We start from the raw sequence: 20412 nt of genomic DNA on the forward strand, positions 1-20412 counted from the left end.
TGTACCCGATATAAAGCCAAAAGAAATTGGCTTTATTCGGGCTCAGCTGTATTGGTAGCCAGTCAGATCCTCTGATCTGTATTCGGCTTAAATAATACCCAAAAAAATACCGGTAAGGTTTTTTCCAGGTGGGGGCGGGTGCTTGGTTTATGCCAAATGCACAACCCTAAGTGCATATGTGGGTTATCACAATTTTGTGTGCAAACTGTCAGTAACAAGGGAAGTGGATAATAATGTGGGTGTGTAAGAGAGGCAGAGTGTGAGCAAGAGGTGGTTGCCATAGAAACTTCTCAGCTGGACCAGAGTTCAGCACATCAGTAAGCAGCTCATTTGGCTTTCAGAAGCTGTTAGTTTGAAGGTCATCACTTGTGATTTGTATTGGAGATGTAAAGATGGTGCCAATTAACAGGCCATCCTGCTTCCTCTCTTCTCTCCTCCTTCCATCCTATATTAAGAACAGTGTATAGTTGTTAACTCTCTTACTTCCAGAAATCAGTGCTGGAGAAACTCTCCTCCTTTCATCTTCATGGGGCCTGTGGCCTCCACTTACCTTGTCTCCTTTTGCGCACCCACTCTGGTACATAGATCCATCTGCAGGAGCTTGGAGCAGGTTAGCCCTGATCTGGCACAGAGGTGTGCAAAGGCCTCTTAACGTTAGAATTTTATGGTGCATATTTTAATTTTATCTCCTGTTCGCGCTCCCCCCCCCCTGTATCCCACCTTTCCTCTGATCTCAGATTAGGGCAGCTACCAAGGCCTCTCAATAACATCGCAAAGTAGTTTCGTCTGAGAGATGGTAAACCAGCCAGGACCAGCCAGCCAGCTTTGTTCGTGAGCTGAACCTGGAACTCCCTGGACCAGGATCCTGCCAGCTGTGATGTACAGACAAATACTGTTGAAGTTCTAGTGGTAATAGGAGGTGGAGAAGGATATTTCATTTTTGCTTTTAATCCCATTTCAGTCCCATTTTTCAGCCAGCAGGCTCTCCAAAGCTGTTTACATAACAAATCCAATTTAAACACATCTAAGTTGTAATGAAAATACCACTAAAATCAAGTGATGGAAGATGGGCACTAGTAAATAATCTCAGCTAGGGCATCATAAAGCTCTAGTGGAGAGAAGTCACTGCCCTCTTTATAAAAGCCTACGCTGACCACACCAGATACAGTTTCCACAGAAAGTTTCCCCACCCCCTAGGTGTAGGCTGCCCTTGATAGGTGCAAAATGTAGCAGCATGATTAGAGATGTAAAATTTCCGGGGGAAAAAAAAGGAAATGCTGAACCTGTTGCTCATTTGCAGTAAAACTTTGTCTCTTGTGGTGCAGGAATCGGAGTTGGAAAACAAGCTGGATGGAGAAACTGCATCTGACAGTGAATGCAAGTCAGAAGCAGCCCAAGCAGCCCCAGTTGATGATACTCCAGAAGTTCTTAATAGGGCACTGTCTAAACTGTCATCAAGGTATCACCGTAAAACGTTCAGTTTCTTGGGGTTTTTTTGCAAGAAGTTGCTTGTCTTTCCATTAACCATACAGTGCAGTTCATCTGATCACTGTAGTACAGTTCTGTAGAGCCACTGTGTGCCAGTTGCAAGCTTGTGATGAACAGTTTTATTTGGTTAAGGTATCATGCACAGCAGGGGTCCACAGCCTTTTTGAACCTGCAGGCACCTTTGGAATTCTGACACAGGGAGATGTGTGCAACCACAAAATGGCCACTGCAGGAGGTGGTGCCAGCCACAAAATGCCACAGAGCAAGGTTAATAGCAGCTTTCCAGCATTGTAAGCAGAAGCTCTGTGTAACAGGATGCATGGCCAATCAGAAGCTGTACTGGGCAAAACCCCACCTAGCCCCGCCCAGTTTCATAAAGCACTTGGTGGGTGCCAGAAAAGTTCTTGACAAGCCCATGCTGCCCATGGGCACCACATTACAGACCCCGGATGTGCAGTTTTGGTCTCCATTCGAGCAATGTCTCACCACCTTGTGCTTAGAGGATGCCCCATCCCCAAGTAAATGTTGCTCAGAAGCTATTCCACCACCAGCCTCACCTAAGACATTTTGGCTGCTTAGGCAGAAAGTCCTTCCTCTTCTCAATAATGACCATGGGGGACAAGTCATGGGGAAGCAAATAGGAGCATGGATTTTGCAGTGCCACTCCTGTGCAAAGCACTGACATGCGCCTCATTCATTTCCGTAAGGATGTGCTCAGAGATCTTAGACAGGCATCTTCCTTAATTCACCCACCTGAGATCTTTTCCCTGGTCATACTGAGGTTTGAAAATTAAAAAAAAAAAGATCTCTGACAGAATAGAGGGCTGCCCCAGTGAATTGTGCCCAGTGGGTCAGAATTGTCTCTCTCCAGTTTTGCTGCCTCCAGTGGTGATGAAAATCTACAATCCTTGTAATTGCCTGCCCATCTTTTCACTCTCTTCTTCTTCATGCAGATGGAAGAATTGGTGGGTCAGAGGCATCCTGACTTTGGCAATGATAGTCTTTTTCTTCATCATAATATACTTGGGGCCAATGGTGTTGATGATGATTGTAAGTTTGTGTACATTGTCTCTCTCTTTCTCAGTAATGCTTCCCTTTCCCCCCTGGGGAGACCAGTCTTCACCCTCAGGAAATCACCACCATTTTCTGGTCAAGACAGGAAGTATGCCATGTGCTAGATAAGATTCCACCACTAAGACCAACTGCTCACAGTTGAGGGGGAGGCAGCTACATCAGCAGTCTTTTGCTGCAAATCTTTTACACCGGCAGCCGATCCTTTTGTGGCAACCGCATATGATTTGGAGAGGAGATCTTCTAAGAGTGCTGAAATGCTGAGGGGTAGCTCTCAACAGTTCATACCCCCCTTGGCAATGAGGTAGAACCCCCCCCCCCAAGGAGAAAGAGAAATTTTAACATCATGTAAACCCCTGCATTCTGCAGAAACCAGAGAATGCTTTTGTTACACTCATGAGCACCTTGTGAGACAGAAGGGTGGTGTTTCACTGAGTGACCTCTCTGACTTTTATCGCATTAAAGACTGCTTAAGACAACCTGCCAATGTTGCCATTGTAGAGTGGTAGGAGGCTACTCTCTTTATGTGTTCAGGGCTGGGAAGATGGCCCTGCGTCCTTCTGGAGGAGGCACTTTCAGTGATGGAGATTGTCCTCTACCCTCTCAAGAACAGAACTGTGCATTGTCAAATGTCCCTGTCTGCTTCCCCGGTAACCCTTTTTTCATTATGATATGTCATGCCTCAGAGAGTTTCTGTTTGCATTTTCCTGATTCCCATAATCCTAGTTTCACTGCATTGTTTATTGGAGGTCTTTGCTACCCGATTGACTTGCTTTACATATTTTGTAGTCTGCCTTGAGCCTCAGTGAGGAAGACGGACTATAATTGAAGTTAATGAGAAATTCCCGGGACAAAGGGTTTAATGAGCCGTAATGCTTTTTTGACCTCATGGTGACCAGTGTTGCCCAGTGGCAACTAGAATTCCCCTTGGCTCCTGGTAGTGGATTCCCACGTTTGCTCTCCTCACCAACTTTCCCTGTAATTCTCAAGGATGAATCTTTCTTCTTTGTCTCCCATGTAATGAGAACTGGTGATGATTGCAGGATGTGGGGACTCTGCTTTTCCTGCTGGTTTCCAAGGTGTAGTAAACACCAGATTTTGCCACTTGGGGGAATCATTCAGAAGAAAGATTCATAATTGTAGGAGAATGACATTGCCTTCCAGTGGTTCCCTGCATCAGAAAATAAGGGGAGACTATGCTAGTGCAGGTGTTCTTAATTTATCATGCAGTGGAATTGGCCTGTTATAGATACAGAGTAGACAAAAATTACATCTAATAAAATTATGACTTTTGTGGTATAGTTTTGGCTAATTTTATTTAAAACATTTCTATCTTACTTGCCAAACTTCAGCCATAGAACAAGTTTGCTTTGGCAGCTAGCCCCCGCTAAGGTAAAATTTGGAAAGTTTCTATAATACATGCTCTTCTGATTTCCATGGTAGTTGCTGCTCCCTGTGGGATAAAATGTGGCCAGGGATTTTGTAAAAGTCCTGTGCGTTCCTTGCAGGTGATGTGTGTACAGATCAAGTGCTTCCATGAGATCATCACAATCGGCTACAATGTCTATCACTCATATGAGCTTCCTTGGTTCCGAACACTCAGTTGGTAAGTGGAGCTGCATTTTATTCTGTTCTGAGGACTTCAGTGATAGTCTTGTTACTTGTTCCTTAGACGTTTCATGGACATATGAATGGGTTGCGTTTACTTTGACAACCAGAGCTTGTCAGTTCAAACACAGAGCCTCCTGGTCTCCTGTCCTTGTACCACACTGTGACGGAAATAGTGTGCGAGCCAGAGGTGGATGGCACGCAATGTGGGTGATGCTGGACCATCCTTACCCTTTCCTGAGTATAGGGTGGGGCCATGGCTCAGTGTTCAGGCATCTGTTTTGCATGCAGAAGGTCCCAGTTTCAACCTTGGCATCTCTAGTTAAATGGAAGTGAAAGACCTCTGCCTGCAGTTTACTGTGGAGTTGAAGACTTGGTAGGAGGATCTCTGGGGAAAGAAGGCTTTTGTATTGAAAGGCTGGGTCTCTCTTTCCCCCTCTCTTCAGGTACTTCCTGCTCTGTGTGAATTACTTCTTCTATGGCGAGACGGTTACAGATTATTTTTTCACTCTGGTCCAGAGGGAAGAGCCCTTGAGGATTCTCAGCAAATACCATCGCTTCATTTCTTTTGCCCTCTACTTAACAGGTGCGTGGGACTGTGTTCCCTCCTTCCCTCCATCCTTTGTTCCTGAGCATTCATGCTTGGGACATTCGCAGAGCATTGTAGAAGTGCCCCTTGTCAACTGTATGCCAGAAGGCAAGCTAAAACTCCTCTACAAGGATGCTGTTCTCAGCATGTTTAGTTCTGCCTTCCGATTGGCAGGGTGTCTCTGAGGCAAGGCTGATTCCTGCAGGACTAAAGCAAGTGACACATCTGAGGATGGTTAAAGAAGCAGGGAAGGGTCCGATCGTCAGCACCAAGCAGCAATATGGATAAAGGGGGGAGCACAGGTGCTGGTGTTGAAAGCCATATTCCTGGGTTGAGTTCCTCCTCCCCTGCAAAGAAAGTGTGAGCAGTGACATCATTGCTTTATGCATTTTCCTGTCCCTTCCCTTTCTCCTGTCTCCCAAGGGTGGAGCAGAAAGGCAATGTAATAATACACCCATACTACAGAGGAAGGGGGGGGGACTCATGTGTTGAGTATTCTCCGATCTTGCAGTGAGGGAGAAGGGTGCTCTGCAGCTGGGCTGGGCTTCACTGCCTGACGGATGCAAGTCTGTCAGCCAGCCAGTACTTAGCAGATGCAAGAAGACATGCGGAGTGCTCCACTCTTACTTTTCTCCCTTCCCTTTCTATTATAACTTCCAGATAAGCAGCAAACATGTATCATTTCCCTGAGGCAGAGAGCCAATGATAGGAAAGGCTGGGCAACACACTATGCTATGCCGAGGGGTGTATGCAAAGATTTTGAGAAGAGGGAGGCATGGCGGGCTCTCCATAGGTTTTGGTTACCTCTCCATTGGGTCAGGCTTAGGATGATGGGGACTCGGAGTCCAGGGAGGTGCTTGGATGCCATGAAATTCCGCACTTCTGGGTATGTAGAGAGCTGGGAAAAGATCCTGTGAAATGTCAAGCTTTCACTGCATTTCTTTTTCTCTCTCCAGGCTTCTGCATGTTTGTCTTGAGTCTGGTCAAGAAGCATTATCGACTCCAATTCTACATGGTAAGATTAAGTGAAATGGATTTTCCGCTTTCAGAGTTAATAGCTTATGGAGGCAGAAAAAGAGAGAGATAACGATGAATGGGCTGTTCATGTATTTGGTTTGTAGCCATGAAAGCCTTAAAGGCATTCCTAGATTCCCTTTGTGTTAACACAAGGCTTAGGAGTGAGGAGAATGGCAGTTCCTGGCAGCCTGAATATTGCATACATCTAATTGCACTGCCTGATTTTCTTCCTTCGACATTGCTGATTTGGGGTTTAGTGGTATGTTCTTTCCCTTTAATACCGCATCCATTAAACAGTGAATTTCTGGCAACATTAGAGCTGATCACCCCAGTGCCCAAACAACAATGAGCATCTTACTGGAATACACCAGGTTAAAATATTTCAAGTAAAAGATGCTCCCTTTTTTCTCTTTTCTTCCATCTTGTTAGCTAAAAACGTCATCCTGACCTGGATAGCTCAGGCAGGCCTGATCTTGTCAGATCACGGAAGCAAATCAGGGAGGCCTCCAAGGAATCCCAGCGTTCAGGATGCGGAGGCAAGCAATCAGGCCACGTCTCTGAAACGTCCAAACCCCACTAGGGGTTGCCTAAAGTCGCCATGACTTCCAGGCATGCAAGCTCACAAACACACACAAAATAAATACCCACACACACAAAAAAGTCTGGTGGCCTTAATGCCAATGAAGGCTTTTAGCACAACACTCTGGGTTGACATAAAGACGCAGAGGATCAGCTGCCAGCTACCATTTTGGGTGGAGGGGTCCCACTCCAAAGCTAGTACAGGAGCAGCTTTCAATGCTGTTTGTTTGTTTATTTATTTATTTATTTATTTATTTGTTACATTTATACCCCGCCCTCCCCCGAAGGGCTCAGGGCGGCTTACATTGCAAGAAACTTGCTCATAAAAACATCAATACAATAATAGGTTTTAAAACCACAATATATAATTTAAAAACCCAACTACAATAACAACAATAAAAACAATAAAGTGCTCAAGCTACATCCATTCCAAAAAGAATCAGAGAGGGGAGACCACACACCCAAACATCCCCCAGTGGGCATTGTGTAATAGGTATTAAACAGATGTTCCTGCCCTCCTAGGGCCCTCACCCCCCCCCCACATGATGGTATATAGCGGGGGGGGGGTGGTGGGGGCCCTAATTGAAAGCCTGGTGGAAGAGCTCCGTCTTACAGGCCCTGCGGAACTGCACCAGGTCCCGCAGGGCCCGGATCTCCTCCGGGAGCTCATTCCACCAGGTGGGGGCCGCCATCGAGAAAGCCCTAGCCCTTGTGACGGCCAGTTTAGCAGCCTTGGGGCCCGGTATGGTTAGAAGGTTTTGGGCCCCAGACCGTAGCACTCTTGGGGGAACATACGGGGAAAGGCGGTACCCCACTGGTTTCTCTTCCAGGTAAGGTCCCTTATGCTGAACAGCTGATTGCAGGATAGTAGGCCTGGACTCTCCTGTGGGGAAGTTGTGGTCCATCTTGGCAGGGCAGAAAGTCTAATGTAGTTTCTCATTTAGCCAGGAAGATCTATCTGCTATGAAGCAAGGCTCGAGTGGCTGCCACGTACACCATCTCCCTTCCATTGGATTAGGGAGCTAGAAGAGGGATGGCTAAGAGAAGTTATGGCAGGACATGGTGATAAAAATTGCAAGAAGCTTTGGAAGGCTGACTTTGCAGCATCCCCTGACTCTTTACTGGAAGGCACTTTGTTTATTTATTTATTTAACTTTTACCCCGCCCTCCCCGCCAAGGCAGGCTCAGGGCGGCTTACATAAAAGCAATAAAACAGTATACATTTTAGTATAAAAATACATGATAAACAATTTAAAACCATTGGTACATCGATGGTGGCATAATATAATAAAGTGCATGTAAAACCCATTCAGCGGTGCAACCACTTTAAATAGCTTCAACTGCACAGTTATCAGGTGTAAAACATTCAAGTGTTCCAGTGAAAGCTGGCACTCCTGTCACCAAAACAGTAGTGTTGAAATTGGCAAAAAGCGAATAACTTAACTAATAATGGCATCTACGAGGCCTGATGATTAGTGTTAATAATAAGTTTAACTAATGGGAACGGGGACGGTGCATCATAAATGCCTGTTGTGCAAGGTACTTAAAAGCCGTCTCACCCCCAACATAGCTCCTGATTCCAAGGAACACCACCCCTTCCCCACCCTGCCCTGTACATAACGATCTGTTTTCTCCCGAGCTTGAAACATGCCAGTGTGAAAACTTGCAAGAGCAATTAGCAGAGCTCTCCCCATAGAATACCCAAGGGCTCTTTTTCGTGCAGTAGCCCAAGACACAGGGAGATGGTCATGAGCAGCTGAAGTGCTCTGTCCCCCCTGGAAAGAAGTGGACTAAACAGCCTCCATCCCTATCATGGGTTGTAAGTCAGGGGGCAGAGCCCGTGCCAGTGTGGCCAGCAAAATGATCCCTGTTAAAAATGTGGTGTCCTCTGCCGTTTGAAATGGTCTGAAGCTTCTGCACTTGGCTTGTTCTGGAAGTCAGGTGGTTCGGTCTGTTAAGATTGCTCTCGTGAGAGGGGCATGACCTGTGTGTTCTGTAAAATACAGGATAGCACCAGGAAGGATATGCTTGATAAGGGTCAGCTTTTTCTTTTTTACGCTAGTGTAGTGTTGTCACTCTAGAATGTTACGTGCCAAATTCTCTGAAGGGTCTGGGTGCTTTTTTTTTTTTGCTGTGTCTGCTTTTGTAATATTCTTAATCAGCATCTTGGCTTGTTTTTTTTAAGAAATGTTGGAATTTCTTTTTGGCAAACTGGGACTGCATGCTGTTCTCTCTTTCCAGTTTGGTTGGACCCATGTGACTTTGCTAATTGTTGTTACCCAGTCGCACCTCATCATTCACAACCTGTTTGAAGGAATGATCTGGTGAGTCGGTACTGTATACAGATCTCTCTAGGCATGTGCTGTGTGGAATGGGTCACTTGAGTCACCCTGAGCAAAGCCCAGCATGGGGAGGGCCACTCTTGCATGCAACTGCAACATTATAACTGACTTACTGGGAGTACCAAAAAAAAAGAAATGGGCCACACCCTACTGCTCTGTGGTTGGACTTTTGGGTAGAGTGTCCCCTGGGATGTGCATGATGATATTCCTAAAAGCATTCCCTGGTTTGAAAAAGCAAGTGAAACGCAGGGTTGCTCCAGGCAACATCTGAATGCTAGTGATCCCTATTAAATATGAGAGAGCTACTCAGAGGGCCTTGAGTTGGAAGATAGCTTGCCCACTAAAACCAATAGCTGTTCTGTGTTCAACAAAACTTTGGGCACATGAAACCTAAAGCTGAGCACTTGCTTCAGTTGGGTTTCTAATGACAAGGCAACGCTCATGTAAACCTAAATACTCAGTTACATTACCAATGTCTGTTCCCTCTGCTTATCTTCATTATGAACAACAGGTAGTAGAAAAGAGTAAGAGTCCAGTAGCACCTTAAAGACTAAAAAAAAATCTTTGATCGGGTATGAGCTTTCATGAGTCACTGCTCACTTCTTCAGATACAGCAAGCAGTGACTCGCAAAAACTCATACCCTACCAAAAAGTTTTGTTAGTCTTTAAGGTGCTACTGGTCTCTTACTCTTTTCTACTGCTACAGTCAGACAAACATGGCTACCCATCTTGAACAGGCTCTGGTGTTAATGGAAATTCCTTCCCTAGGAATATGCCCTTAGATATGATAGAATCCAGGGTACCAGAGTGTGGCAGAAACTAGGGAGTGGTTTATTTGTACTCCCTCCCTAACATGTAAAGGAGTTGTAAACTACAAGCATAGGGGGTGGTGTAAAAAAAACCTGCAAGTAACTCAGAAAGCCAAATGACACATTTCGTCTCAAAGCATATGAAGACTAAAACTGGCAAGGACGAGCCCATGTGCATTGAGCTTTGTTGGCTGGGGTAAGGCAGGTAGATCTAAGTAGATAGCACCTGTTCTATACCAGCACTCAGTCATTCAGCCTTGCTGGGGAAAATTCCGCAGAATACATCCTTCCAATGCCCTGTCGTAACCACCACAATGCATGGCATCCAGAGTTGGCAGGCGATACAGATCTGTGCCTGTCCATATTACTAATAACAACATGCCAGCACAAAATGCTAAAATAAACAGAATAAAATAATGTTAATAAAATGTCAAGGTTATACAACTTACAGTTGACGTACATGTTTACATTAAGTATGAATTGATTATTCAGATAACATTTGTTTCTGTGATGGGTGGCTATCACAATAATTCTGGGGTTGGTTTGCAAAATTGGCTTCTGGTGGTCCCTCCCCTGTTTTCATTTGTAAACAAATTGTTTTATTTTTTGGCAAATCAGACCAGTATTCTAATCCTTTAGGGAAAAGGGGGAGGATTTTCAACATACATGTCTCATGTTAAATTCCCTTTCTGCGGTTACAATGGCATGAGTTGTTTAAAATGTATACGTCCCTCCCATCTATGATTGCTTGAAGGTATTTGCTAAATAAATACTTTGACTTAGTGGGGACTTGATCGAATTATCAAAATATTTCTTGAAACAGTGCTTGAGTTTCATGCTAGATAAACATTGTGAGTTTAGCTCAGAACAGATATGTTCTTGAATCACATTCTATACTTAACTTGAATCGCTAAACTGTTGAGACTATGAAAATAGTGAAGGGAAATCCGTCTTCTGCAGTCATATTTGTAGTTTTTGATAGCCAAGAGATCTGCTTAACAGAGTTCAGTGGTAGTTGCTCATTTAAACAGAACATTAGATGTCTGTGTGAATACGTTCAGTTGCATTATAGTTGGAAGAATGCAGTTTGACTGGTAAACCTTTCAAATACTATGTTCAAAATAAAATTCAGAAAATTATCTGGGGTACCCCTAAGGGAACTGAAAAAGTGCCTTGATTACCCTGGAAAAGAGAAAGTGGGAGCATGGCCCTGTTGATTCTTCTGTACCTGTCAGCAGTACTGGGGAAGCCACCCAAATTGGCTTCCAGCTAAGCCTAAGATTGTGTGACCAGCCCAAGGTCACCCAGCAAGTTTCCATGGCAGAGTCGGCGATTTGAACCTGGATCTCACAAATCCTAATCTACCACTCTTAACCACTGCACCGTGCTAGCACTCATCCCGAACTGGTGCTTGGAGGCACTAATGGGCTAAGGGCCCACATACTGAAATTGTGTCGGCCTGTTCTAGATGGGCCCCCACTTCTCCTGAATAAGCATCTTGGGGGATACTATTAGGTTTGTCTTACAGATGGAAGCGGTAATTTCCTCAGTGGCTCTGTACTTTCTTCAGTTTTGGTTAGCATCTCAGCTGCAGACTTGATGAGCATGGTCTGCCCACAGTGCTGGTTATTAACAGTTTAGGATCACGATATTTAATGAGACCCTTTCTGCCAAATGGGCTTGCCTGCCAGATAATGATAGGGTTGCCAAGTACTCACCTCTCCTGGAGCGGGGGAGTCCCGGCTTGCTCCGGGAGTCTTCGCGCGCGCCGCAAGCACGTCACACAGAAGTGACGTAAGCACGCCCGGGATGTTGTGGGCAGGGCCAAAATCATTTGAGGGAAAACCATAGAGTTTCCCCTCGGATGATTCTGGCCCTGCCCCCAACGTCCTGGACGTGCTTACGTCACTTCTGTGTGACGTGCTTTGGGGGTGGGGTTCCCCTCCGGGCCCGATTCGGCGGCGGGAAACGGGCCTCCCGGGCGGGGTTTCCCCCCCCCGGGGGGGGCTTGGCAACCCTAGTTAATGATCATCTGCAGAGGCACTTGTCTGTGCATCTCTTTTGCAGTGGCACTTAATTTATGGAGTCTTCTGTCCACAGCTGCTTGCCCTGGTGCCTTTCTCGTTCCTAGGCACCAAGTAAAACCCTCTCTTTTTCAGACAGGACTTTGAATGCTTGTAAGGGGGTGGGACACACCAGAACCCCTGTCACTGTATACCTCCCCACCTTGCAGCCTGTGCCACAGAGTTAGCTCCTGTAGCCTGTATGTAGCAGCATTCCCTGAGCTATAGTTTCTCTCATGGTATGAGATCAACTGACTGGGATCCAGCACATCTCAAGTGGCCAATCAGAAGGGTCTCAGGTCCTATAAAGCCTGTCTTTGTAGGCTGCCTCCTCGGTAAGGACAACCTATAATCTAGTAAGGACCTTACCCACTCTTAGGTTGGCTGTCCTGTTGCCTTGCCTAAATAAGCCTGCCTTCTTGGGACTTGATCCTGTCTGTCTTAGATTATGGTTCTTGGCTCTTGCTCTTTGGACTGCTCTCTCAAAATCATGACCATTGGCCTGATCTTGACTGTGCTTCTCGCCTGTGTCCCGTGCACATTTAACGGCTTACTTGGACTCCTGACCCTCAGCCTGATCTTAACGGTGTTTCTTGCCTTTGACCTGTCCCCAAACTCCAGATTCATGTTGCTGTTGATGTGGGGGGTTGGTGGGGTGCTTTGGCAGTTGCTGTTTTCATGGTACTACCACTGTTCATAGGTTCACAGACTTATTTGGCCTAACGCCAAAAGGCTGCTTTCGATAGGTTCTGGACTCTTTCTTTATGCTTCCACCTCCCCCTTATTTATATTCAGTGCCCCCCAATTACACCCAAGGCTCCGACCACCCACCTGGATCATTCCAGCACCCTCAGGGGGCGGTATTGCCCACTTTGGGAACCCATGGTTGTTGTTCTAACTTATATATTCAGTGTTAGTTTTCTTAACTGACCACTATTTTGTAGGCAACCTTACAGTTAGAGATAAGATTATATTTATGGGATACAAGTCTTTTAATTCATAAGGGAGGCCTGTAAGTATCTTTGACACCGGCCAAAATGGAGTCTCTTCCATATATATTCACTTGCATTAGTAGCTGATGAAAGGATAGGTGCTCCAAGCTCCCTTTAAATGTTCAGTGACCACCGAACTGGTAAGCAGATCTCTGATCCAGTGTACAACTATGACTGCTGCATGAAGAGGGGCTGCAGAATGCTACCTCATTTCTTTTAAATCCAGGTGACTACTTTGAACAGCTTCCTTGTCTCTCTTCCTGTTGCTCTCCAGGTTTATTGTTCCAATTTCATGTGTCATCTGCAATGACATCATGGCCTACATGTTTGGGTTCTTCTTTGGGCGCACTCCACTGATTAAGGTTTGTTGAGATAAAGACATTTAAAAAGTTAAGTTTTGTACATATTGTAAGTAAGCAGCCTTTGGCATTAAAGGAAGCTGTTGAAACCCTTGCAGAATACTGTTCATGGACGTTGACCTTGCAAAGCACTCTGGCAGATGTTGCAAGTGTGTTAGGTGGTGCTTATTTATATATTAGTTAGTTTTGGGATTCCTACTTAGGCCTTCCATGTACCCATCCAGGGCAGGGAATTACCAGTCCCAGTTTCCCACCTTCCAGAAAAATGGGAAGCAGGAGAAAAAAATGGCCTCCACCTAGTGACTCTCTAGGAATTTCTCCAGGCTCTATTGTAAAGACCATAGAAACTAGGGGAGGCAGCCTAGTGTGTCACCCAGGAGTGACGTCACATCCTCCCCAGGCACTACCCCTAGAATCTTCCGGCATTTGCTGAGGCACTGTTGTGAACCCCAATTTTTGCTATATCCGAGAGTTCCATGAAATCTATAACAGCCTGTCTACTTCAGTCTGCAGTCGTCTTTTAAGCATTCTTTCCTATATTTTTATCTGCAGCTTTCCCCAAAGAAGACATGGGAAGGTTTTATTGGAGGGTTCTTTGCCACCGTTGTCTTTGGCCTGCTTGTAAGTGTTTAACTGATTTTTCTGCAAGACCTGGCGGGGAGGAGGGGAAAAGAGTGGAGATGAACATACATGATCATGAGGTGCCATTAACTATGGCAATATGGAAGGCATACCCTGTGTGACAGGTCCACCAGAAAGTCCTTTTGTGCAAGCCCCGCCAAAATGAATCGGAACTGTGAAAGACAGTGACAAGTTGACTCTGTGAACTCTGTAGATGCAAAGAAAGAGCTGCAAAATACAGAACTGGAATGTGTGTGGGAAATGTACAAAAGCACTCGTTTGTTCAAGTTAGAGGGATAAGGGAAGAACAACCATTGCGGTAAAGATAGATACGACCTTCAGAAATAGATGATAGAGTTTGTTGTTCCCTCCAGTCCTCAAGTGTCGACGCCATCTGATGCGTCCATTTTGATGTATATGTATAGAAATTCCATGGAAGTAGTTAACCTTCTCCCACTTCTCTCCCCAAACCAAGCTGTCATACGTGATGTCTGGATACAGATGCTTTGTGTGTCCTGTGGAGTTCAACAATGACACCAACAGCTTCACTGTAGACTGTGAGCCTTCCGAGCTGTTCCAGTTACAGAAGTACAACATTCCATCAGTGCTTCGGTCTGTCATTGGCTGGGTAGGCACCCTACTCTTGGGCTTTCTGCTTTGGATAACTTTGATTTGTGAAAGCAGATGTGTATGATAACTCTGAATGACAGGGTTCTCTGAATTCTATCTTAAGCATGGTGTTGCAGTGGCCAAATGGAAGAACTAAGTAAACAGTTTCATGATATATTCCTTTCATATGTCCCTGGGTGCGAATTCCAATCATCACACAGCCATCTGCTGGCTGTCCCAACAGTTAGGGTGGCACATCTGGCACTGACCAAACCTGGGCCTTTTCCGTTGTGTCTGTGGCTCTGTGGAATGGACACCCTGAAGAGGAGAGTGGAGCCCTCCTTGGAGAACTTCAGGAGGTGCCACAAAGCCTGCCTGTTTGCCAGGGCTTTTGAGGGAGTCTGAATTGGCAGACATTTTTTAAAAGGGGGATAGATTTGGGGCTTGTTATTTTAATTTTTTATTTGTTATTTTAATTTTTTAACTGTTTCTGTAAACCACTTGGAACCATGAGGAAAGGTAGGCTATAAATGTTTCAATAAGTAAATGAAATTCACCTTTAACAGTGAAATTATTTTGAGGTTCATCTGATCAGTACTTCGGCCCTCATCTGCTTGGGTGGCTGGGCCAAGATGATGCAGAAACCCCACAGAGTAATAAAGTTTCCTGGATGGCCCTGGATACATCTCTCACAGAGCAAGTATAAAGCGAAATAAACAACAGTTCCTCTATTCATTAGAATCAAGTGATAAAGCTCTTTCTTGAATTAATAGCTTTTATTAAATAAACATACAACGATACAGAGCATCCCAAACAATACAAACTATTTAACATTAAAAATATTCTTGATATTCTATTCAGTATAGAACTTAACTATTTAAAACTCTTAACATGTTTTCTAATAATACAGTTGGGTTAGCAACCATCTTATGTAAATGAAAGAATTTGAGTTTAGCTAGCTAGTATTTACTGATCAAAATTAAAACATAAAACAAAACAAGCTCTTCCTTGACTGTGCCACTGTACCTTTGTGGCAGGGGGGAATACAAAAGAAGAGATGTTTTGATATGTGAAAGGAAGGGGGGGTGTTTATAGAGAAGTTTATAGACCCAAAGGTCGAAGAGCCATTTAGTCCAGGAGGAAGAAAGTAAAACCAGTTGATTCCTTAATGTAGAATCGAGCCCTAGGAGAACTGTAATAAAAAACTAGGAAACTGTACTAACGACAGTCTGGCCCAGCCTATTTAGAATGGCTTGAAGTGTACAGTATCAAAAGGAAATTGTTTGTGACATTTGAGTGCACCCAGAAGCCTTCCTTTCTAATGGTTACTATGATGCCATCTGTCTGGTTTTGACTTTTTGGATAGTGGGGAAAAAAGACATGTGCGTGATGGAGCTATTGGGAGCAGGACTGGCATTTTTAGCTGTGTTTCCTCTTTCCATCCGTCACTTAATCCTCTCAGTGGCTTGGGACTCTAGATCCCTTCCCGTCCACTTGAAGATCCCAGGAAAGGATGGAACTGCTCAAACGTCTGCCCTTAATCTGCTGTACAAGTGAGAAAGGAGCTGCATGTTGAACCAGGATGCCTTCTTCAACTTGCATGAAAGTTTTTTTTTTAATTTTATATTTTATTTTATCATTACATTTATATCCCACCCTCCCCGCGGATGGGCTCAGTTGTGATGGAAGTTGGGAGGGAAGCGTCCTCTGACAGCTGCAATTATGGAGAATTTAATCCCAATTGCTGGAGGAAGGGTACTTAAAATTTGAAACAATGCCACCAGTATAAAAGAATCCCAACAGTGGTGTGCTGGTTGTTATTTTTTAATGTACGATCTATCTCTGAACAACTTTTATTTATGTGCACCCTAGCAGAAATCCTTACCGCTGACATTTTCCTGCTCTTGTGCCCCCTGAAGCGATATGCTGTGCTGTTGAAGCTCATGATCTTTGCAATTCTCTTTCTCCAGAAAACTGTCAAGATGTATCCCTTCCAGGTACACAGCATTGCACTCTCCACTTTTGCTTCCCTGATTGGTCCCTTTGGGGGATTTTTTGCCAGTGGATTTAAAAGAGCCTTCAAAATCAAGGTAAGGGAAAGTTCGGTGGCGGATCATTTAGCCTCCTTTTGGTCTAACCAAGACTTGTTGCAGTTTCAAATCCTGAAATAAACATTTTTTTTGGGGGGGGGGTTTCAGGCCCCTAACTACGGTGTTCAGGCCCCACAACAGCTGCTTCCCCCTCCCCCCCCCGCTGCCTCACAAAATTTCCCCGTGCCCCACCAACCCAAAGTTTCTGGCTCCAGGCCTGGGGGTGTTTTTAATTTCCACACGTTCTAAACAATCAGATAATCAGTAATGAGAAAAGCTTAATATATGACTGGCTTATGTCTAGCCTTCACCTCTCCTAAGATGTGGGGAAGGTAACAAAAAATTAGATTCATAAAACATGAAAAGCAAGTAAAACCTGCCAAGTATCCCTGCTCTTCCACTGGTACATGGTCCAACAAAAGGGGTGTGTGTGTGGGGGGTTGTTGATGAGTCTTCCTTCTGCTTGCTCTTGCTGGTGTAAGTATAGTAGAGCGCAGGTCAGAAATCCACCACCATTTCAACTGCAGAAGCTGTGCTGAATCCTACATAAGAAAGAGCCAGTAGCTTTCCAACCAAGCAGAAAGGGATAGAAACTGGGAGGTGATGGGTCCACAGGTAGATTTTGGACATAAGTATCTGCCAGGCTTTCCTTACAAACTCAGAGAAATTAGACATGATGCGTAGGTGAATATAATTTCCGCCAAAGCAAAAAAAAAGTAATCTCACTAAAGTGGCAGGGTTTGGTTTTTTTTAATTGCACAGGACTTTGCCAACACGATCCCAGGGCACGGCGGCATAATGGACCGGTTTGACTGTCAGTACCTGATGGCCACTTTCGTAAATGTGTATATTGCCAGTTTTATCAGGTAAATATTTTTTTAATTATTGCCTTTAGATGCCTTTGCTGTTTTCCACTTATGATATCATCAGTTCGATAGCATTAAAATCCATTCACTTTAAAACGCTGCTATAAAACTAAGGTGAAATTTTAAAATCAGGCCAGAAACAGAACAACAGGAAAGGCAGGATGGGGGAGAGACAAATCCCCAGGAAGCAGCTCCAGCTGGGGAGGGAATTTCATAATCATGGTTTGATTTTTGTTTTATGCAGCCAGAACTTGTGTTATGAAAGTGGTGGATGGGGGAGAAATGGGAGCCAGCCTTAAGGGTTCCTCCCCCATGAAGAATCTGCCTGAGACTGGAGGGGGCTGGTTCAAAGGACCAGATCAGATAGTACCGTCCTCTGTGTGTTCCGTGCTGTCAAGTCACAGTCAATTTATGGCAACCCCATCAGGTTTTCAAGGCAAGAGATGAACAGAGTTGGTTTGCCATTGCCTCCCTCTACACAGAGACCCTGGGCTTCCTTGGTGGTCTCCCATCCAAGTACTAACCAGGGCTGACCCTGCTTAGCTGATGAGATCAGGATAGCTTGGACCATCCAGGTCAGGGCAACAGAATCTTAGCCATACCTTTAATTCAAGTAGCAGCATGAAATTGGGCACGGGCTCATTCCAGAACAGGGAGTCTCCTCTGCCAAGGTTCTACCACCTGGAGATATGTGATCCAAACACTTGTTTTCCCTCATTTATAAGGGGTCCTAATCCAAGCAAACTGATCCAGCAGTTCCTGACTCTGCGGCCAGACCAGCAGCTGCACATCTTCAACACACTAAAGGCACACCTCGTCGACAAGGGCATGTTGGCTGGTTCCGAAGACGCGTAGGCAGCTGTGCCATCAGGATGTGACTGAAAGTGGGCAAGTTCCCCCCCCCCAAGGAAATCCCCTCTTGGTTTGCCTGATTTAGGACAATAATCAGGCCTCACATCTCTCATTTTCTTCTTTTTTTCCATATAAGAGGTTTGCATTTCTGTAACTTTAAAAAAAATCTATTTATATGGCTATGGTTTCAAACAAACACATTGAAACTTTTAGCTGAGAAGGAACTGTGGCACTGAAAGAGAAACCTGACCATGTCCTCTGGACGGTGTCTTCATAGCCCCTTGAATTTGCAGGGTTGGGTTTTTTTACCTTCCGAACATGAGTTGAAAGTTCCAAAAGGCTGTCATTCCCCCCACCCCCTTTGGGGATGTGTGGAATGGCAGTGAGGAAGGGACAAGGGTGGAAACGTGCTGAGTGGAGTCTCTGTAATGCAGGTTGATGACAAGCCAGCGTCCTATGCATACATTTCACATTTCCCGTGTGGCAAATCTAGCACATGTTGCAGTTGACACAGAGGTTTCACGAAGACTTTAAGAGCCTTGATTAGTGTCCAGCTTGTGATGAAGTGAGCATTTCTTTCCCTCTGCATCCTTGAGTGAATCGTGGAGTTTCTATCCATCCTCTGTGGCATGCATTCCTGGTGGTGGTGGTTCCCCCCAGTTGCATGAGCATGCTTTGTTCCATATGTGGATGTGGCTTGGTAACTGGAAGGATGGCGGGAGTGAGCAGAGCCGTCCTCGTAGCAAGAGAAGCTGGGCTCGTTGCCATGAAGAGGCAGCCAAGTCTCAGTCAGATGGGAGGACCACTCCCTGCTCGGGATCCAGCCGCATGTTAGCAAAACACAAGCAGGAACGCACGCACATTTTCCACCATCACGATGGCATTGCTTTGTTTCTTGCATTGGTGAAACTTTGTTGGCACCAAGAAGCTAAAACCCAATAGTGGTAGTGCCATTTTTTAAAACAAAAATCCTCCAGATTGGAGAGAAGATTTAGCAGATCTTTACCTTTTTGAATCCAGAGTGAACAAATTGCTCTGGAAGGCAGCTGAAATAAAACCAAATGAGTATTTTCTTTGGGGAAGGGTAAGTTTTTAGTTCATAAATCCTACTCGGTAATTTTAGAAGACTTCATTTTAGTAAAATTGGGAAAGAAGAGTACAGAGTATAAAATTAATACTGAAGTAAACATGAGACCTGGTTACATGGAAACTTGCAGGGAGTCTAGGAAAAATAAACTCTCTGTAGTTGTTGGTCTAGCCAACCCAGGCTGTCACGCATGACTGTCAATATTGATGAGCCGCTTGCATAGCATCTTCTGGCTGTGGGGTTTGGATTACCCCTGCGCTGTACCGAATCACATGCTACCTAAAATGTGATTGAAACGTGATGCCGGTGAGGTAAAAGAACGTATCCATGAGACATTGCATTCACACTGGCATGCTGCATAGCTGCTTTGCATGGTTAACCGCCTCATTTAAGTGAGTCACTGCACATTCGACATACAGAGTCCCAAGGGTGAGTTGTTTTACCTCTGCCAGCAGCATGTTTAAATCAGGGCTTTGTCAGGTAGGAAAAGGACACTTCGGATTGGCTGTCACGGTGTGGAAACTCCACCTCCAATGGCTGTAGCCAGTGATCACCTTGACTTGCCATTGCTGTGGTGGCTTGGGGGGGCCTGAAGCCAGGCGCATCTGAAATCTTTGAAGCAGGGAGGCTGCCTTGCCAGGTTGTGTATGTGTGCACACAGCAAATACTTAAAGCCAAGTAGGCCCAATGAGCACAAGGCAGCATTTCACCACAGGGATGTGCATGGTGCTGTCAGTGCTCAGTTGGCTAAAGTTTTTCTTTCTGTATGCACCTTTGCCTGCTCCAGCTTGTTCTGTCTCCTCTTCCCTTTTCCCCTGACTAAACAAGGGTGGGGAAATCCACTTGGGGAAGGGGAGATTTGGAGGGGGGAACAGGCAGACAAAGAGTTGAGCCACTCCCACCCCGTCTTCATCTTGTATTCTCAGCAAAGATGGAGGTGACATCACAGGCAGTTATATGCAGTTGTATAGCTTGGGTGTTGTGCGTGTACAATCTCTTTTCCCGTGTGTTCTATCTTGTCCTGTCTGCAACTGCAATTGTGACTTCACAGGTGTAAATCACTTGCATTGGGGTAGCTTCTCAGCTTTGGGCCTGAAAACTACCAGAGTATTCCAAGTTGTTGCCCTCCCTTTCTGCAAATCTGAGCAAATGTGATATTGCCATTTGAATTTAGCAGCAGTGCAAAAGCAGTGAACTGTGGAGCCCAGTACATTACATAACTATTTTCAGACAGGGAGTAGCTCCAAAAAGTGACTCAACCTAGCAAGCAGCGTTCAGCTTCAAACTGTGCTACTCTCTTCTAAACTCAGTGGGAGTGCTGGTTTTCTGCCTCTTCTTCTATATGCTACTTTGCCTTCTGTATTGCACTT

At 45.1% G+C, this 20412-nt stretch overlaps 1 protein-coding gene across 1 annotated transcript in view; it reads left to right on the forward strand.

Annotated features, from left to right (window-relative positions):
* The window catches only part of CDS2 (CDP-diacylglycerol synthase 2), a 35084-nt gene extending 16582 nt beyond the window's left edge, over window positions 1–18502 (forward strand). The window contains exons 2-13 of the mRNA XM_015421119.1: window positions 1326–1459; window positions 2442–2538; window positions 4068–4165; window positions 4614–4753; window positions 5713–5771; window positions 8594–8676; window positions 12833–12920; window positions 13470–13538; window positions 14014–14166; window positions 16118–16237; window positions 17000–17103; window positions 17829–18502. Coding sequence (XP_015276605.1) covers window positions 1326–1459; window positions 2442–2538; window positions 4068–4165; window positions 4614–4753; window positions 5713–5771; window positions 8594–8676; window positions 12833–12920; window positions 13470–13538; window positions 14014–14166; window positions 16118–16237; window positions 17000–17103; window positions 17829–17958 — 1275 coding nt within the window. The 3' untranslated portion in view covers window positions 17959–18502. The remainder of the gene's footprint in view (window positions 1–1325; window positions 1460–2441; window positions 2539–4067; window positions 4166–4613; window positions 4754–5712; window positions 5772–8593; window positions 8677–12832; window positions 12921–13469; window positions 13539–14013; window positions 14167–16117; window positions 16238–16999; window positions 17104–17828) is intronic.
* The last annotated feature ends 1910 nt before the right edge of the window (window positions 18503–20412 follow it).

This window comes from Gekko japonicus, unplaced genomic scaffold, assembly GCF_001447785.1.
Source record: "Gekko japonicus isolate JY-2015 unplaced genomic scaffold, Gekko_japonicus_V1.1 scaffold13, whole genome shotgun sequence".
Lineage (NCBI taxonomy): Eukaryota > Metazoa > Chordata > Lepidosauria > Squamata > Gekkonidae > Gekko > Gekko japonicus.